This window comes from Neodiprion pinetum, chromosome 5 (assembly GCF_021155775.2).
Source record: "Neodiprion pinetum isolate iyNeoPine1 chromosome 5, iyNeoPine1.2, whole genome shotgun sequence".
Classification (NCBI taxonomy): domain Eukaryota; kingdom Metazoa; phylum Arthropoda; class Insecta; order Hymenoptera; family Diprionidae; genus Neodiprion; species Neodiprion pinetum.
The window spans coordinates 19,800,377-19,820,439 of record NC_060236.1 but is presented as its reverse complement, the minus strand read 5'-3'; the positions used below and the strand labels follow the sequence as shown (position 1 = coordinate 19,820,439).

The following is a 20,063-nucleotide window of genomic DNA, read 5'->3' as shown; positions in this document are numbered from 1 at the left end:
CAAAACCAACACAAAAAGTGTTTCTTTGTAGTGCAATGCACTGTTTTTTCTTTTATTCACTTGTATGTGAATGAACTAGCTGCTGAAATAAAATGATTAACGGTGTTTTTCAATAAATTTTTCATGTTCAAAAATAAGATCAAATATGTAGATCCTCATTTAAATGTACCAGGGTGATGCACCGAGTGCAAATTTAATAGAGTTTACATAGATAAAAATTCATAGCGCGCAAGGATTCGCACTTAATATTTGTAGCACAGCATACAGATTTTTCGGGCACAATCTACTTGCAAGTGCTAACAAATTTTCATAGAATTTTTTCCATAGCTTTATTTTGAAAGAAAATACATCGTTTTTAAGAATCATGATAAAAAATTAGCCGTTTTGTGAAAACAAAATTTAGAATATCTCACTCCCAGGTGAGAATTTAGGTGAAATCCTATCACAATGTGTGAAAAATACTTGAAAAAAACCACGTGCCAAAATCCCAGACGAATTGATCAGAATTGACAATGGAGTAGATAAAAGGATTTACCAATGCCACACAAGCGCCGGTGAATATACTAAAATGGAAATGGATAGTTTATTAGAATTGCTAGTTTACTATACTCACGTTGAAGGCAATTGATTTGGACAACTCACAGTATAAATTAAACACAATGATTAAGTTTATTGAAATTTAAACCGAGTTGAGGTTACAATGATTGAATATTATTACAAAATGGTTGTATGCAAAGATAGCCTATTCTGGCCTTAGGTCATCGTTTCCCAAACGACACTAGTTGGAAAAGGTTTTATTACGCTGCACTCGCACGCCAGTTCCTGCATGTCCGAAAATATTATAAGGTGATTTTCGGACATCTGGTTTGTCCTAACGAACTGTTGTTTGACGCTAAACGGTTTTCGCTCAATCGCTGATGAGATGAATAGCCAAAGCCATGAAAGGCATTGTAAAAGAGAAAATGCTTTGACCATGAGCTTGCAATATTGAAAGGATACCAGTCGTTCTCTGGTGTGGTCCTTCTGATACGCACGTGCACCTAAGTCTGTTTGGATGTTGACTGCCGTCGATATCATTTAACCATACGTTTAATACAAACAAGAATATATGTTTCTCAGGACGGTTAGAAGATATAAGAAACCGTGTGCTACCGGACAGCAACTGTGGGCTGATCCCTTCAGTGATAACAAGAATATCAAGATGACAACATTATTAAGAATACACCGTATCTACATATTATTGGGTCAAGTTTTCCAGTTCGTTGATAACTTCGACAGTTGCCATCCCACTGATATCGCAAAGTTGTTTGGACACAAAGGTGACCACAAGGTTGTGTTTTCCAGTTTTGTGTGGGATGACTTGATATTTTGCTTGAACCGTTTCGCCTGGAGCAACATCTCTGAGTCTCATCTCCTTGGTCTTGATAAATCGTGAACTATCGAAGTTGAGTTTACAGTCGGTCAGCAACTCTTTCAAGGGGTTCTCGAATTTAAGTGATATATCTGCTGGCTTTCCAACAATCAGTGTTTTCGCGATCTGAAAAATTTTATTCGTCAGCACAGAGTTTGAGCGATTGCATGTAATTCGTGACGTTCTGTAAGTTGAGGCTGAAGAATTGTCTTACGAGTTCAGACTACGTTACCTCTATTGCGATAGTCGGTTTCACGACCCGGAAATCGTCCTCACCGACCCAAGTTTGGTTAGTTTCTACGACATTGATCACGGCGGACAACTTCATGTGGCAGTACTCCACTAGTTTTTCCAGATACTGATCAGCGGTGACAGGCAAGCGAAGCACTTCACCTGAAGCATGAAAATAACATCAGTATCAAAACAATCGTGCTGCAATTTTCACCTCTATCACGATTCAGTGCATAAGGCCATCTTCCGAGTATTGTAATTCAACTTACGTTCATGGGGAGAAACAGTAAAACGTGTAGTCACTGCTCTCACCATGTTTCCTGGATTACCGTTGTAGTACACGCTTCTGATTGTCAAGTTCGCATGGAAGGTTCGCGGCTCGTGAGAATAATTCTTTATATTGACCTCAAGTGAAAAAGGTTCTCCGATATTCACTGTGTCGAGATCAACCAGAGTGAATTCACAATCTTCCTCGGCTTTCTCAGGAATCGCGTAAATTTTCCTCGCACCATTCAAACTACGAGCAGCCCTGTACAGAGCAAACCGCTCCTCCCTTGTACCTAAAGTAATCATAACACATATTAGCATGAAAAATAATATTACTGTTAACAAACAAACGGACCTCAAAAATCTTAGCCACTTCTACTATGATATCATTAAAAATTCGCAAATTGGCGCCTCGTTTCGACATTTGGTCGCCATTGATTATCCTTAGAAAAATCTGTATTGATTTCGAAATGTGATCATCGATAAATGCGATAATTGCATGCACAACATATCACATCACTTCACATCACAATATCTAAGCCGATAAAGTCGTCAATGATTTGTATCTATATAATTAAAGATTAAGAATTACCCTACTCACTCTGGTACTCATTGATAAATACGTTGTTAGCTTTGATTAATTGTTTCTAAGTTTTTCTTGTTGATGTGTTGTGTCACGTGATTGGCTTCGGAATTTCCAGTTCGGTGAAATGAGATGCTTCAAGTTTACTTACCCTCTCTAGCTTTGTAATGAAAAGTGATATCCTCTCGGTCTCCATCGCCGTTCGGGTCAAACACAAAAGGCGCTTTGGTCAAGATCATACGTCCAACCCTGTACGAAATGGACGGAATTAAGACAATGTGGTAACTCAATTTCAAGCAAAGAGCCCAAATTGACGACAAAAAGCACTCACTCGGATTTGGAGCAGCTAATCTTCCTCCAACCAGATTCACTTCGCCTGTCTTCTATCCAATGTATAACGTCAGCGTTGACGGTGGACACCATAAAGGGAATGTCATAATTGAAGCCAACGGCGCCTTGCCTGATCGCCTCGATGGAAGCCGGACCGCATTGGTACATGCCATCAGACTGCTCCTGAGGTGTCGCGTCAATGGCCTGCCAGCCGCCGTAACCCATGGGCAGATCCGGCCTGGCCATCCAGACCTCGTTCCAGACGTGAAAGTTCCAGACCATGTCGTCGAATTGTTTCCCAGTGATTGGATCTTCATACAGATACTCGTAGTGACTGTTAAAGTAACGGTCGATGGACAACGTATTGTCGCCGTCGTGCGCTGAGGTCAAATTCGTAACGGACCTTGCAGGCAATCCCAATGCTCTGCAAACGGTGGTCGCGACTCCTGAGAATACCCAGCATTGACCCCAAAGAACAGATTCTTTGGTTTCCAGAAACTTCTTCAATATTGGGACACTTCCTGTCCACGTGGACGGAGAAACTCCGCCATCGTATTTACTATCCCATCGACCGACTAGAACTCCTCCATCATCATTCGCGTTGATCTGTGATGATGAATATTAACAAGTTACTTTTTGGTACCGAAATAACAACGTGCGTTCAAATCTTGCAACAAAACGATAGTAATAGTTGCAAAGATCTGCTAGCAATATTAGAACAATAATATGAAAACACGATTCGATAATCAGTAAATTCGCCACTCACGATTCTAGATATTGCTCTGGACATTTTGATTGGGTCTCCTCGAGCCGCGTCCTTGATTTCGGATCTCTTCAGCATCAATTCACACGCTGGAAGCACGCAGTCCTCGAATTGACCAAAAACCCATCCTCTGCCGCTGTGTTGTTTCTCGGTTCCCAGCCAGATTTTACCCGTGTCGTTCATCACGTACTCTTCGAGTAGTTTTTCGTCGTCCATGTAAACAAGATCATCTGGAAAATAGAGATAATTTTGGCTCGTTGCACGATTTCGACGGAATGTTTAATGCCGGCAGTATAAAATTATCTGATCAGATTCACACTCACCCTTCACCCATGGATTAAACAGCAGATAGATGTCGCTGTCAACTTCGTAAGTATTGACGGTTTTTTCAACACCTGACACAGTCGTATCTATCCTCATTTTCCAAACTCCGACCGGACTATCCGCCGGACTTTGAACCTCGAGTGAGACATTTTCTGACCTCATATCGGTTACCCTGACCTGCCAGGTCTCCGAATTGGCCAGAAAAGAAGTTTTGTCATCGACGGTGACAATTCCGTTGGTACCTCTCATCACGTCTGGACGAGATCCAAAGCTGAAGAAAATACGAACAATGTCCGATTCTTTAACGAATGGACGGTTGAAGCGTAGTTTCAGTTTGAACAATTGGCCACGTCGTAGAACCGGCGTCGGTGGATCCATGGTGACAAGTTCATAGCCATCGGTGCGGTGGAGCTTTGCATTTTCCTTTTCGCACAGGTCAACGGTTTTCACACTCAATGCTGCATGTAGAACAACCATCTTGAACACTTAAAAATCCGCCGTTCTGGCGTTGAATTTTAGTTATTACTCTGCGCAAATTGTTATTCGAAAACAAGGTTTTTATCTCCAAGTCGCGATAGCGTGTATATTCGAAATTTGTTTCTAACGTTTGAATCGCGTAATAGTTGTCAGTTCAAAGATTTTCAAAAACTCTTCTTTCAAATAATCCGTTTCAAAATTCAGATTCTTATTTTACGTATTTCAAATAAGGAGCTTTTAAAGAGCTTAAAAGGTGTTAAGAAATCAATTAAGAATAATCTCCCGAAATGGATTATAAGTATATGAAGTCTAGTTGAACTATACTTTGGCACAAAACTTTGATCAGTAATGTGCTGTTTTTTTGGTATGTTAAAAAATTGTTATCTCTTTTTATATGAATTCGCTACCTTGAATTAAATATTATACCAGTCCTATGCACAGATGCTTTCGCCTCTCTATAGGACAGATAGTCATATATAATTATATACATGTATAAATATATTGATCTGTACTCTTAACTGGTAAATAATTATAAAATAAATATAAATATAAAAAAAATGGAAAGTGATATTTAATGCGATAACCAGGAAAAAATATGAACCACAATGAGCAAACTTTATCTGACATCTCAAATTTCGATATGAAAAGAAATTTCATTTTGATTAGCTTGATAAAAAAGTAAAAGATTCGATTCAAGGACTTCTCAGGCCTGAGCAAGCAGCTTATTCTTGTGAAGGATTTTGTTTTTGTCATAATTCAGCAAACAATTTTCAATGCCATGAATAAAAATTGGTAGAAAAAAAAAATTCTGAAGTTACCCTGTTGCATTACGCAGCTCAACAAGGAAACAAACAAAAACAAACAAAAAATAATATCCTTTGCTGCCCTGATTCTTTCCGTGAATTTTGGTGTTTGAGAACGTAGAATTAAGGAGCAAAACCAGGATTATAGTGGACTGGTTCTAGTTTTTATGTTACTGTAAGATTGAAGAGTGGTGGAGGAAGAGGATGGTTTCTGATATAATTATAGTTTTATTTGTAAATTATACGTACAGAATCGCCAAAATTCAGGGGAAAAAACTTGCGTTAAAAAAAAAGTGCAGTATTTTTTGACAAACTTTAGAAATAAGAAAAAATCGAACTTCTCATTCAAATATAATATTGCTTTTTCGAGTCATATATGAAAATGTGGATAAAATAAATAACTAGACCCAATTTCGAAAAACTACGCTTACTCCTAGGATCGTCGATGTCAAATCTTTCTAATACCACTCAAGTATCAGGGCAACAAAACCACTGTTGACCAGTGTTATGCATAGATGCGTCCATTGAACCTTTGATGTTTAAGAGCCACATGCTAATATTTGAGCTTATCGCTGAATGCGGTCAAAGAAGCGATTACGTCCAACCGACCAGTATCCGTTTCTCACCGTCCGTTTTATGCTATTAAAATTCAAGCTCCCTCCTCTCGACGACAGGGATACGAAATTCAACATTTCGAAACGACGTCACAGGGTAAAGAAAGAAATGATTTTTTTGGCGAAAGTCAACAGCAGTTTCTATACGTATTCTTCGGCCATTTAGTTCATTTTTCCATATTATTATCGGAGAATTTCGTACTAGCTGTCACAATGCTGACGCATTGATACGATTATAGAGGAATAATTATCAACTAGTACGTCATCATCATTTATTTATACATTTCTCATATCATTCGAAATTCGAGAAACCACAAATGCGGTATACTATCAAACATATGGTTGAAAAAAAAAAATTAAATCCGACAATTATTAGTTTTAAGTTTTATCTAATGCACGTGAATATGTGTCAGCGTGCTTCGGGTGTTGAATGATAAGCAGAATGACTCGTAGATGGGGGATTTCCCGTCTCTCGGGATGTTATTCCATGAAAAAAATGAACTGTCGTCGTTGATACGGAATTGTCGATGCGAAGATGAAAAAGTATTTGTATAAATTATCACCACGAAAAATGTTTTATTCCAATCCACAATACGTACGTGAGGCTTTTATTTGGCACAATCGGATAACATTTCAATTTGGAATTTTTTGCTTCCGCATTTTTCCAAATTTTATTCCGTCCATTGAAAAGAATATGTATGATTTTTTTCAAGTTCTTATTTCGATCTGTTCTTCAGTCAATAATTTTTGGGTAATTACGTGTTTCGACTTTGTTAATAAATTTTAGTCAAAAACGATAAGAGATATCAGGAAAAATCTAATAAATTTATTTATTGACTTTCAGTATAAATTCGTGCAAAAAATATCACGAAATAGTAACTATATGCTAGTTGAATGATTCAAATGTAACGAGTCATTGGCCCAGAATGAGACTTGGTTTGGCATTTTTAGAAAAAAAGTCTACGTTTCAGTATTCTCCTTGCACAAAAATAATACGGGTCCATCATGAAGAAAAATAATTCGCTATTGTTTAAAAGTCAACGAAGTAGATGATTTTGAGAAGATCTGATTTCTTAATATCCAATTTCACCTATCTATGATTAAAGATGAAAGAGTAAACATTGTTTTGCCATTTTCAATATCTCGTATCTTTTTTAATTCATAATTATTTGAAAAGTCGAAATAGGTAATTATTTGAAAATTCATAACTGGAGAAAACATCATAAAAAATATTTAGAAAAAATCATGGATTACTCTCTGTGGTGGGCAATATGAAGTCAAGAAAAAAATGAAGCAGTTCAAAAATTGGACCTTAAAATCTCGCAAGATTTCACAAAAAGTGTCTGCATATGAATCTTCAAGTTTTCCGCAAAAGTTGTCATCTAAATCTTACAATATGACGATCAATATCTGTTACTTTTTTCACCGAATTACGTAGCGCTAAAATGTCTTGTATTTTTTCGTTGACAAAATTTCTGAACGAGATTACACGTGAATTTTTCAACTAAACAAAACTAGAAGTATGAATATAGTAAATAAAAATCCATCTCACGCACAAGAACTGCTAAAACTAAAAACTTTGACCAAATTTTCAAGCAGTATTTTTTTGCTGTTTCGAATCGCTTCTGGCAAAACTCTTTTTTTATTTTTATTTCACTCACAAGTATTACACATATCCTATGGGAAAATTTTAATTCATGGATAAAAATGTTGCACTTACCTCGAACAAAACGATGATGATAACAAAGCGTTGACGGAGCAAGGATTGAGACACGATATTTGCAGCACGAGCGTCAATTGCAGACTCTGCACTTATTCAGGATGGTGAGAATATATAAAGGACACAAAAGCTCGGTATTTCCCGGATGTGGTTGTTAAGTTTTTCCGACAGTATAGAATACTGCTTAATCTCTCATTCCACATTAAATTTTCCGTTTCTGATTTCATCAGATCAAATGCAAACGCTCGTGCGAATTATGCAACAGTTGATATTTGCTTTGCGTTGCATAATTTTGTAACAACTTGAGGCTGTTTTTTTATTATCACAATTATCGTTTCCACCACATAAGGAGAACTTGCGAAATGAGTAGCGGCTGGCAAAGAAGAGATAAAACGATACGTAAAAAAGAAATCACTTGTCCAAAAATTGTGATTATAATTTCATGATGGAAATGAGTTGCTGAAAAATACTAATCGAAAATTTTTTCAATAAACTTCAGTACGATTAAGACACCCCGTATATTCATTTCGAATCATTCAAAGGAATATGATTTCAAGAATGTAAGAATGGCAAAAATTTACCTTCAACTAACGGTCACGTCGAATGAAATTTCTTCATCGCGTGAACGAATGATTATTGCAAACAGGTTTAGTCATAGTTCCATGACGTGTGAAATATGTCACGTAATTTTCTAAATAAATTTCTATATACGGTTATGGTTTGAAGTGTGTTTCTAGGTTAGTAATGCGGGGAATCCTAACATTTTCGTCAAAATGGCTCAATTAACCAGACTTGAATACCAAGTCATGTGGTCGACATGCCGCCTATTGCGGTTTTTACCACTTGGATTCCATTATGGCAATGCTAACATGTTTGTGGCGCCTCGAAACCGTCGAATGGTTTTTATATTGCATTGTGAATCATTTTCGAGTTCCGTTCTAACGTCAACTATGCAGTACTGCTACTTCGTACATGATAATGCCACGATCTTTAACTGAAAAATAAAAGACACCCTATGCCACATCTTCTTTTTCGTCGGAGAAAGAAAATTTTCGTTTCGTTGCAGTCAAGTAATTAGAGATCACTCTGAACATCTTCACAGTTATCGTGAGAACAAAATTCTTCATATAATTACGATCGGACTTCACAGCACGTAATTTAGTTTGATCCTCAAGTTTTGGGCGGTTTTCCTCTTTTTGTTGGCATGCTAAAATTAGCTCTAGGTATGCTACAGTTACAAGTTTTTTTCCGATTTGCTTGCGCCGATTTGGTTACATGTATTATCGACGTTTCGTTTGTGTTCCCGGCTCACTCACGCTTCCTTATTCTAATCCTATTTGGTAATTTTTTGGTCTGTTTGCCTACATCTGTACTTCAATGGTTTGTACACAGTCTTATGCTCGTGATATCTAGTGTTGTAGAATTGCTGTTGACCAGACAAGGCGTTAGTTTTGACTCGAATGTGAGGAACAAGTAGATATTGTAACGCCCGGATTTCATCGAGCGTCGGTGAAAATCGAATCTCCGGTAAAAGCTTGGAACAGCGTTTTAAAATAACTTCAAAACGCCAATGTGGTGAGCAAAATGAGAAATTTTTACCGCAAACAAGGGAAATGGAGAAAATTACGCAGCTGCAGTTATCTCGAAACTTTCTCCGTACAGGAAAGTGAAATCAAGTGCGGAAACAGTATAAAAATAGAATGCCGTATAAAATATAGAAAGAAATATTGCGAAGTCGGTTCAACGCTTGCGGCGAGCTTGACCGATAATACAACAGTTAAAAGCGATTTCTCTGAGCCATCTTGTGTTTCAAAATCCATATGAATGGCGTCTGTTGCCACGTTAACTGCGATATCATGCAATATTCCTACAGCATGACCATCATGGGTTCGGATGGATGGATGGTTTGAGATCTTACGAAGACTTGAAGATAAGCATGCATGATCGTGTCGGTAGAACATTTTGCGGGGTTGTCAAAGGAATGGAAAAAATCCGTTGGCTGGAGAAATATGGTAAAGGCATGATTGCCACTGATATGCAGTAACTGGATCGTTCATCACTTGCAAAATTTTGACAAACTTACAAGGAGAAAACTGTGGATTAAGACTGCCATGATGGAATTTATGCGTTCGAAAATGTTTAACTTATAAATCTATGACTATAGCTATGTTAGAGAAGAAAAATCTAATCAGACAATCATCATTGCATTGAACGCGATAAATTTATTGTTATATTATATGAGTACGGGATGGAACTGGATGGAAATAGCAGGACAGGATAGAGACTATGGTGTTGATATGAAAAATGTGGGAGAGTTGGCAAGGAGTGATGGACTGGTGGCGATACGCCGGACGTAACGCTGTTAAAAAGTGTTTAAACATTCGAAAAAACTGAATTATAGCAAGAGTGACTTCGGTCGAACAAGATAACGTATCTTTTTTTTAAATTGACCAATTTGCAGAATTCGAATGGGGTTTGAAAGCGGACGAATAGGCCTTGGTAGAATATAGGTATAATCACTTTTGCTTTCTTTCCGAGAAGTATGATTATTTGAGCGTAATGTGAAGCATTAAGAGATGGTGGAAGTTGCTTTAAAAAAGTCCGATCGATATTTTTGTTGATTTTTCACCCTCACAACGAGCAGGTTTCTTAAATTTGGAGCAGGATTTCTCACGAAATTCAGAATGAATACGGTCTTTGAGTTTGCTAAAAAAATCGCAGTTGGGGAGAAAATAAATTTTCATGGTAGTACACTTTACACTAAACTCAAAAATGGCATACTAACCACTTTAAGGTTTAATTCTATTCCATAGTAATTGAGATTTAATTTATTTGTTTATTTATTTATCAGTTTGAACACGAGCAAAGCCCACTTATAGGTTGAATAGGAAACCTATCGACAAACCAACTTCGTAGTCAAAAATGACGCCGTAATAATCTTGATTAGGTACTTATAAGTAGTTAGCAAGACGAGCGGTGAACAAGAATGAATTTTTTTCCGACGCACATCGTGAGATGATACAACTGATACAACTACGAAATTACTCGGCAAACTGAAAATTCAACTCAACTCAGTCGTGGAGAATTAGGCGACGTACTAAAACAAGTTATTTACAAGTGTTCCTTCCTGATTACATGTAAATTTTATGCGATACAATATAACTAAGGACATTATTTGTGGGTGATGCTGAAAGGGTCATGGATTTTAACCGATTGATCATGAAATTGTGATGCGATTCAACGACATTGATATTCCTAAAGTTGGGTCTCGTCATGGGAGACAGATTCTTCACCTTTGATTACGGTCTCCCTCTCACGTCTCCAAGCATCGGCGTACATCTCAGTGTAAGAATTGCCCAAGTCAAGGTAATACTAAAAGGTATTATTATAATGAGAATTGATCGTAATGAAGGTGGTGGATGTTCTGAGCCACTAATGCTGCTGCATATCGTGTCTAATAAAGCTGACACGTTCGTACGGACGAATTTGCATATAGTGGATTGCAAGAGATAACTCAAAAAACATTTCGGTTACCAATTTCACATGCTCGTCCACCATTTCAGAAATTTTCCAGATGAGCGATTCGAATGAAGGACGTTCCGATGGCTCCTCTTTCCAGCAATGTAACATCATATCATACCTGAAATGATAGTCAGATAATTTCATATTGTTAGAAACCATGTCACGAAGTGAGGAGAATTAGCACACTCACAAAATCTGCGGCGCGTATTTCGGTCGCTCCATACGATAACCTTCGATCAGGGTTTGATACATATTTTCGGGTCTTATCCCATGATACGGCGTATCAGCAAGTGAGAAAAGCTCCCACAGAACGACTCCGTACGACCAAACATCCGATTTCGTTGAAAATACTCGATCCCTGAGCGACTCGATGGCCATCCACTTCACCGGAAGCGGACCACGCTCGTTGTTCGCAAAGTTCTGTTCCTCGCGGAGAGACTTTGACAGTCCAAAGTCACAGATTTTCACAACATTGTTATCAGAGAGGAGAATGTTTCTTGCCGCCAAGTCTCCGTGGAGAACCTGAAACAGGATTAACGGATGCCGTAAATGATTGGCCAAGTAAACGCGTCCTTCAAAGCTTCTTATTGTTAGACGGTGCGAAACATTTCCACCCACTCATTTGTGCTGAGATGATCCCGCGTAGAAATCTTCACTCACCTTCTTCGCACTCAGATACTGCATACCACGTGAAATTTGCCAAGCCCAACACACCAAGTCTTGTGTGCGTATCGGATCTGTCACCGTTTCTGTGTAATCGCCCGGGTATTTGAATGGCAGCTTCGGTTCAGCTAGTTGGGCCTCTGTGACAACGTCTACTCCAACACTTGTACATTTGAGATCGTTGTTATCGCTGCATCCTTCTGCATCTTCATTATCGTTGCACTGTGACTTATTTTCTGAGCTGTAGAGACCACAAAAGGATGATTAGACGGTTGAAAAGGAAAGAAAAGATTCATCATTGCTGAACATGTTAATTCGGTTATTTTCATCTATAGTTTCCAGGAAACCATACGTCCTAATCATATTCAGCTGACGAATGTCACGGACGTATGAATAAAACGTGGCGAATGGGTCATTGGGTGTGATTTGAAGTTCCGTTTATCACTGAACTTGACAGATTCTTAAGCACTTGTGCTTTCAACTTACGCTCAGATTGGATACGTGGTTCATGCAACCATGGTGGATAGTAATCCAAACGATTACTCAAGTTCTATATTGGCTTACAGAGAGTACGAATAAGGCTGCCCCACATATTGCCAAATATTCTTTCACCCACTTATCGTTCGGATATAGCAACTACTCAGCAACAACTTACCCTCGATCGTTGGCGTCGATCGTATCGACAAGGGGATTTCGATCACGAATCTCTCCAGTATCGGAACCCAATTGATCCACAAAATCACGTCGGTGTCGTAACAAGTAGTCGCGAATGTTTCCAAATCGACAAAATTCCACGATAACACAGATTTGACCTATTGGTATCCATCGAAAGATGAGTTTCATCAACGTCACATCAGCCTAGCAGTAAATTTCAGTTACATTGTACTCACGTTACTTCGAAAAACTCACTGTATTGTAGATTTTTTGTACAGGCACCGAGAAGGTTGACGAGGTTCAGATGGTTGCCGATGTAGCAAAGAATCCTGAGTTCCCGAAGAAGAGCTGTCTTGCAGTCCAGACTGGCTGTCGCTCGGACCGTCTTGACAGCGACCGTTGTGACGGCTTCGTGGCTACGGATGGTTTTTGCCTGCCCTTTTCTCACCACATTGAACGTCCCACTTTCCAGTATGTCGCCTAGTGGATAAAGTGAATCCGCAATCAATCGTCCCGTAATAGTGGAAAAATAGAGGGTGACGATTTTTCGATATCAACAGTGGACTAATGCTAGCAAAAATATATCGTATGTACGTAAGAAACTCTTGGATGGTGGTGTTCGAATATAGTTGAACGTTATTCACTTTGCGATCGCCTATTGATTTTCGGGCCGTGATTATTTTTTGCCTGTAACTTCGAACCACGCAAAAACCTGTCACGCGTTGACTTTTAAAACTTGAATGATTCGCGGAAAAAAATCCATAATATAATCATCCGTCCAATAAAGTCGCAGAAAAGTTTTTCATACCCAGTTTGAGCAGACTTCGAGGAAACTCGTATTTGTTCTCGTAATGTAGTAATTCAGCTTGATCATTGACAGCCACACTTGGATTTAAGATCATTTCATTTCCGTCGTTGAAGTTCGAGAGTCTCGCTCTGATCAACTTCCGTTTCAATGCCTGAAACATAATATTCTTCATGTCAGTTTGGGGGGGGGGGGGGGGCAGCTTGGACGGCCTGAAACCATACTTATTTTTAGGAGCTTTTCTAAAGAAAATGAAAACACTTGGAGCAATTGAATTTGAGGACTTTATTATTCATAGTTTCAAGAACATTTTAGAATTTTTTCATTGAAATTAATAACATAATGGTGGCATGGCGCACATTTTGCGGTGGCGCATCTCCTGACGTTGCTGTTCAACTTATGATAGATAGAAAAATTGTCGAGTTAAAAAACAAAAAACACCATTTCGGGTTCGAGCTCGTAGCCCAGATGTTGAAAAAAAAAAAAAATTTCACATATATGCGATTGCGAACAAAAAATGTCATCTTTCTATCAAAAATCTGTTTGAAGAATCTTTATAAAAGAGTGTTGAGTTTAAAATTAAACAATTTAGCTACGAGATCGAATCGATAAACAAGTTGTTACGTCCCTACCGGTCATTGCGACTGCGCCCTCTCCACGCCACTAATTACCGACGGGCAATTACTATTACAGCGTCGTGCACGCTCTTACCATAAGCTCTTGGATCTATATCGATCCACACAGTGACCTTCATAGTGTACAACATTACCGCATTCATAACTCTTATGCATCATACCATCTGTAATCAGGCAATCCAATTCCTAGCTATGCAATGCTAAATAGTATATCTATTTTCTCACTTGAATTGCATATCGAATTTACAGATAGTGGAGAGCTTAAGAAAAAAGCCTGAACGAGAAGCCAGATTTCCCACACATGGATATCGGAAGGTTCGTGTACCTAAATGTAATCTGAATCGAACATCTCTCGCAGACGTTTCTTCAGAACGCAACAAAGTTTTAAAGATTGTATTTTGTTATTAATTTCAGTAAGAAATCTTTTAAATGTTCTTGAAACTATAAATAATAAAGCCATCGAACTCAAATTGCCCCAAGTGTTTTCATTTTCTTTGAAAAAAGAAACTCCTAAAAATGAATACGATTTTAGACCGTCAAAACTGTACCCCCCTTCCCTTAATCATTTAGCTGATGTTGAGGTCAAGGTCACCCTTTTCCAGTACCTTCTTTCGGAGTTTCCGAACGACCAGCGTGCCGGTGACGATGAGAAGTATCAGCGCTAAGACAATCCGCCATACTCGCATTTGACTCAAACAGCCGATATTTTGAGTATCCAAAGCACCTGCGGTAATTATTAATTGATCAAGATAGCTACTTGCAGACATATTTTTGTTGTATCAGAGTGTAGAAAGCATGAACCAACATCAAAACGCAAAACTATTTGACGATATCCTTGTTTGTGGTGAATAGGTATTTGTGCTGTTTTTGACTGGCCAAATGTAACACATTCTTTGAAAATTGTACTATTGATTTAGGGAGATGGATATCATTTTATTAGGAATTTTCATTAAGCTCCTAGTTTTATCCGAGCATCGTGGACTATCGCACGAAGATAAAATGGATACTTTTAACTTAAAATTCTGCGACAGCAAATAAGTGCTTTCAGAAATCAAGCTTCTAAATATTTGAATCCACTACTGGAGTTCGAATTCTCAGAGTTGACACTCAGCGCGATGAATCTTGATCTGTCTGCACATGTGAAACACTATCAATTCCTGGTGGTTCTACCCACAAATATTTTTAAATGCTTTTCGTGGCAAATTCATCAGACATAGCCAAAAGCTCCAGCGAAATTTTTGTAGAACTCATCGAGACTTTGATAACTCTTGAACACAGCTTTTCTTTATTCGTAAGAGTTTAGTCAGTGCTTGCGTAAGTGTGTGATCCCGTTCCGATTGGGCTAACAAATATTGTTATATCTCCAAAACTACGGCTCTGGTTGTTACAAAATACAGCCTAAAACCTGGCAAGACATTGTAGCTATCCACAAAGAAGAAAAAAAAGAAAAGGGATTCGTAGTTCTGAAGTTATAAGCAAACATATATCAGAAAGAGCTTGAGTATTACAGATACACCGGGACAATCTCTTGAAACTTGAAAATCAACTGCGCATGCGCCAAATAATTTAATCCCATTGGTCGGCGAAATCTTCCCGCAGTGATATTGTTGTCTGCGATGCACGGGGCCAAGGTACACAAAATTTGTCCATTTGAATTTTCAAAGAGCTTAAGCATTAAATTCCGACCGTTCTTTGAAGAATCAACCTTTCGACCCAATATGATAGCAAATGCTTGTCAAATCTTTCCGAGTCACTACCTCAATTATTTGCGGTTCTAGCCTCGAAAATTCGTATCAACTACATCGCCGCCAGAAACAGTTTGACAGCTGAAAACTCGGGAGGGACAGCCTGCACGAACAGCGATAAAATTCGCGCATGCGCGGTAGATTTTCAAATTTCAAGAGATTGTCCCGGTATATGTAGAGAAGTGAAGATACGGAAAGACATATGAATAAAAACATGAATCTAAAATGGGTTTGATTACTCGTACCTGGTATAACAGCTTTGACAGGATCACTCCAAGGTCCACAATTCATCCTGTATCTACCACAGGCTGCCACGTAAAACTTATATTCCGCGTACTGCAGCAGATTTCCGATCGTCAAAGAGTTTGTCGTTCCATTCACATATATCGAGCGATTCATACCGTAGGAAGTGGAAAGCACTAGATGGTAGTAATGAATATTCGGTCCTACGTATGAATCTTGGGGTTCTGTCCAGCTGATGGGTATTGAATAGTTGGTCGATGCGTTCACAAAAACGATTGGAACGAAATCCGGATTGATTGAATCTTGGGAAAACGTTAGTCACAATGTTAATGCTTTGTTGGATCACACAGCTGTTACGTTCTATATTCATCAAAATAGTGTCATGCTGCAAGAACAATAAATCTCTCTCTGAGATTGGCTCTGTATAAAATCTTGTATTGCATCAAAGAGTCTGTTGATTGCAAAATATTACTTTGATTTTAACATTCCATTCCAATTTTGTGACTTATGTTAACATTTTTGATCGATGCATGCAGAGATACATTCCAAAGTATAAATTTCACCGCCACGGCGAGGTGATCAAAGTACACATTCTACCAACCTTCTGACTCTGTACGCACTTGTTTGAGGGTGACACTTGCGTACACATGTCGACACGCGTCAATGGAACACGCGCTTACGTGGAGATCGTAATCCAACGTTGGAGTCAGTCCATTAAACGTGTAGCGTAACTCCTTTGTTTGAGACATATAATGCTTCCCATTGTGGCCGGACATTCGAATCGATGCATTGTAGAGGCTGATGTAACCCTCCAGTTCTGTCGATGGCGCGGTCCATTCAATCGTTACCGTATAGGAAGTCACTTTCAAAATCGAAACATTTGGAACGTATTCGATATCTCATGGAAAATAAAGATTAACGATCAATATGATAGTGCCATAGTTATGATTGTTGTTAAATCGCAATAAATGAAACGACCCTGAGTTTCGTGTACCTTGTTTCAAGGTTCTAGTCCATTTATATTGAAAAACCGTTGTCGAATTCTCAACTGGATCAATAATTTTATTTCTTATCTGATAGGCAGTATCCGGTTTCAATCCATTCATGACGTAGTAGCCACGGACGTCGAAAAACGATTGGTTCACTGCGTACTGCCATTGATTTGTACCGTTTTCCTTGTAATCAATAACGTAGCTACACGACCAACAAACCAAAGTTGGATCTGCAATTATGAAATCGACCCGGTCTAGCCGTAGGTAAATCCGATCCGATCCAACAGCTCGGAAATTTTTGTATGATTCCTTTCCTCCATAAGTCACAATTAGCATCGTACGCTGAACATGCTGCTCATTAACTTCCCCACTTCATTTGAACAACGTTCCGTTGTCTTGCGATGTCACGTTTGCGATATCAAGAGTCCTGTCAACGTTTTCCTTGATAAGTGAACTGCTCGAAACGTTCACCTCATTCCATATCAATGAACCGGGAGATTTTTTTAGCCACTTGAAATTTTTCAACGGAAACAAAGCTAGATCGCAAAGCAGGGTCACGGGAGTATTCTCTTCCACCCAGAGCTGGTAACTGTTCTTCAGGTACTTCGGGTTTACTTTATCAGGTTTTTGAGCAACATGAAAAATAAATTCAGAGCACACAATTACGTGGTCCAACTGGTATACATATCGTATTTCAATGTCGAGGTGTATGAATTTGAAAAGCGAAAGCACGATTCATCGGTGCAAAATATTTGACATACCTACGAGTGTAATCACAACGAGATTCAAGGTGGATCTGAATCGATCTTCACATGAGTCAACGGAACAAGCTGTTACTTCAAAGTAATTTCGACCTTTCTGAGTAATATTGAAAACGTAGCTCAACTCTTTACTTTGTGACCTCGAACATACTTTCACCTCAGACGGGGTTTCGTTCTGATATTTTCGGATTGATACATTATAAAAACTGATGTAACCTTCCAGTTCTGGTGGTGGCGCTTTCCACCTAATCGTTATCGTTGAACTACTGACGTTCGCAATCGTAATGATAGGGAGGTATTCGAGAGCTGCGTATAAAATATAGTCTTTTAAAAGATCATTCGCTCATTTGACATGACTGAGGATAAGTGGAATCTATAAAATGGAATCATTCGAAACGACATGAAGTTATTCGAATAGGAAATACTGGAAAATCAGAGTGCAATGAATCTCCCTGAAACTCACTTACCTTGTTTCAACGTCGTCACCCATTTATATTGAACGACGGTACCCAAACTCTGCGATTCGGGAGTAATCACGTTTCTTATCTGATAGGCAGTGTCATTTTTCAATCCGGTTATAACGTGGTAACTGGGAATATCGTCATTCGTCAGTGACATTGCGTGCTGCCATTCCCTTGTACCAATTTCCTTATAATGAATGATGGATTCACTTGGCAAGAACAGTTCGTATTGATACTGAGTTATGAAATTCATCCGATCTATTCGTAGGTAAATGCGATCTGGTCCAACCGCTTGGATATTTTGGTAGGATTCCTGTTCTTTAAAAGTTTTAATATGCAATGTATTTTCTACGTTGCGGCTGTCATCTTCTGCACTGCATTTGTATAACGTTCCGTTGTCTTCGGATGTCACATTTGCGACATCAAACGTCACGGCGGCGTATGTTTCGTTGATTTTCAAAGCGTTCGAAATGTTCACCTCTTTCCAGGTTAAAGTAGCGTCAATTTTCCGTAGCCATTTGAAATTTTTCAACGAATTCCCCTCTACTGCACAGAATAGGGTTGCTGGTTTATTTTCTTCCACCCTAACCTCGTAGTCGTTTCTCGAAACGTTCGGGCTACGTACCGCTGATTCTTTTGCTATGTCAAACACAAATTCATGATTCGTAATTACGCGTTATCTACGGATGTATTATATTTGAACGTCGAGTTGCGAAAACTTGAAAAGCATAAGTATGGTTCAGCGGGAGATAATTTGGGGCCTTCTTTTTGCCTTCTTCTGTTTGAAGCATACGTGGAAAAAAATGGATCACGGCAATTTTTCATACCCATCATTTGAATGAAAGTCGTGTGAATACTGGATTTTTTTATTCAACCGTTTCCGAGACAGAATAACAGACCAAGAGGACCAACATTGTTCTAAAAACGTGTTCATGAATACCTACTCGAGGTGTGAAAACCTCAACAATCATTGGAATCAGACAAGTAAATTTCAACCGAATTCGATACCTTTTCTACATCACGATAAACGACAAAAATTAAAAAACAAAGTAAGAAAATACTCAGTCTCAACTTAATTTATGTGTCCCTCGGTTAATGCCGCAGAATGATAATTTATCGAAAATGAAGTTCTGTAATTCTTAAGTCACCTGTGAAAGGTTGCGCGGAGTCGACAGTGACGGCGATGCAGGAAAACGACATCAAATGTCCAATCAGCACGAGTGTCAAATCGTTTTTCTTCATTGTGCCGATTTGCACATTCACCGTGTGTCCGTTCCAGCGCTGATCTGGTTCTCCCTCTGAACAAATCAATTTCTGAGATCATATGAGCTACTGGATTCACAAAAATCTGTACAGATCAGACGGTTTTGAAAGTTAAGCCTCGCCTCGTATTTTTTGTCGGAGATCGGTCGTACTCTCATTGGCTGTCAACGTTGCCTACGAGATATTTTGCAAGGTTGAACTTGACTCGGTGAAAGAAGAGTGCACACTGCTCTTATACTTGTACTCGTCATTAGAGATAAGAAAAACCGCACACCGTCGGTGGAAAAATCCCGAAGGATGGTGACCTTGGTAAATACGCAGAAAGTGTGGCGATGAGAAAGCAGTAAACGTACTAAGAAATGAGGCTTCGTTACATGCATTGCATTTTTCTAAGTTTAATGGACCGACGATAATTTTCGTCGTTGACGAAAAAGTTGATTTTCACATTCTAACACGGAACCGGAATGTCCAGATAAATGAATAACGGAAGCGTTGTACTCCTAAATTGACGTCCTACGTTTTTTGTTGGATGCATATTGATGGTGACGGTAAATATAACTCGACCTTCTTTACGATTGTAGTCGAAGATTCGGCTTCATTCATACCCCCGTTGTTTTATGTGAGAAGGCAATGAAGTTGCAAAAAAAATTGACTAATGATGTTTTTTTTATTTCAGTTTTTGATCACAATGCCACGTGGCATGAACAATGTACTTTTTATGAAGGTGGTAGTTTTGAATGTGATCGCTGCCACAAATAATAATCCTCGTTTAAGTTCATTCTTAGGCATCTGATTT

At 38.7% G+C, this 20,063-nt stretch overlaps 2 protein-coding genes across 5 annotated transcripts; both read right to left on the bottom strand.

Moving 5' to 3' along the window:
- Positions 1 to 646: 646 nt before the first annotated feature.
- On the bottom strand, positions 647 to 7,596 carry LOC124219465 (hemocyte protein-glutamine gamma-glutamyltransferase-like). Its single transcript, XM_069136451.1, has 8 exons — positions 7,524 to 7,596; positions 3,909 to 4,411; positions 3,589 to 3,815; positions 2,824 to 3,428; positions 2,644 to 2,741; positions 1,912 to 2,202; positions 1,644 to 1,804; positions 647 to 1,537 (listed from the first exon to the last, which is right to left on the bottom strand). Exons 2-8 carry the CDS (start codon positions 4,384 to 4,386, stop codon positions 1,238 to 1,240), a joined length of 2,160 nt encoding a protein of 719 aa, XP_068992552.1. The 5' UTR covers positions 4,387 to 4,411; positions 7,524 to 7,596; the 3' UTR covers positions 647 to 1,237.
- Positions 7,597 to 10,339: 2,743 nt separating this feature from the next.
- On the bottom strand, positions 10,340 to 19,466 carry LOC124219296 (vascular endothelial growth factor receptor 1-like). Of its 4 annotated transcripts, none has more exons than XM_046626650.1 (14): positions 19,153 to 19,466; positions 18,011 to 18,643; positions 17,544 to 17,916; positions 16,785 to 17,396; positions 16,392 to 16,688; positions 15,793 to 16,092; positions 14,408 to 14,526; positions 13,171 to 13,321; positions 12,618 to 12,842; positions 12,364 to 12,520; positions 11,706 to 11,949; positions 11,236 to 11,567; positions 11,058 to 11,163; positions 10,340 to 10,895 (listed from the first exon to the last, which is right to left on the bottom strand). In XM_046626650.1, exons 4-14 carry the CDS (start codon positions 17,116 to 17,118, stop codon positions 10,779 to 10,781), a joined length of 2,382 nt encoding a protein of 793 aa, XP_046482606.1. In that variant the 5' UTR covers positions 17,119 to 17,396; positions 17,544 to 17,916; positions 18,011 to 18,643; positions 19,153 to 19,466; the 3' UTR covers positions 10,340 to 10,778. The 4 variants fall into 4 exon arrangements, with proteins under 4 accessions (XP_046482606.1, XP_046482605.1, XP_046482608.1 ...); XM_046626649.1 differs by having other exon boundaries at positions 17,544 to 17,849; XM_046626652.1 differs by lacking the exon at positions 17,544 to 17,916 and having other exon boundaries at positions 16,785 to 17,209.
- Between the last annotated feature and the right edge of the window lie 597 nt (positions 19,467 to 20,063).

Excerpts from the sequence above, each read along its gene's own strand:
- LOC124219465 (XM_069136451.1), bottom strand. The coding sequence starts at position 4,386 with ATGGTTGTTCTACATGCAGCATTGAGTGTGAAAACCGTTGACCTGTGC. Across the intron at positions 3,816-3,908 it reads GTTTAATCCATGGGTGAAGG|ATGATCTTGTTTACATGGAC; the intron begins GTGAGTGTGAAT and ends TCTATTTTCCAG. Across the intron at positions 2,742-2,823 it reads ATTAGCTGCTCCAAATCCGA|GGTTGGACGTATGATCTTGA; the intron begins GTGAGTGCTTTT and ends CATTTCGTACAG.
- LOC124219296 (XM_046626650.1), bottom strand. The coding sequence starts at position 17,118 with ATGCTAATTGTGACTTATGGAGGAAAGGAATCATACAAAAATTTCCGA. Across the intron at positions 16,689-16,784 it reads GACTAGAACCTTGAAACAAG|ATATCGAATACGTTCCAAAT; the intron begins GTACACGAAACT and ends ATTTTCCATGAG. Across the intron at positions 14,527-15,792 it reads TGTCAAAGCTGTTATACCAG|GTGCTTTGGATACTCAAAAT; the intron begins GTACGAGTAATC and ends TAATTACCGCAG.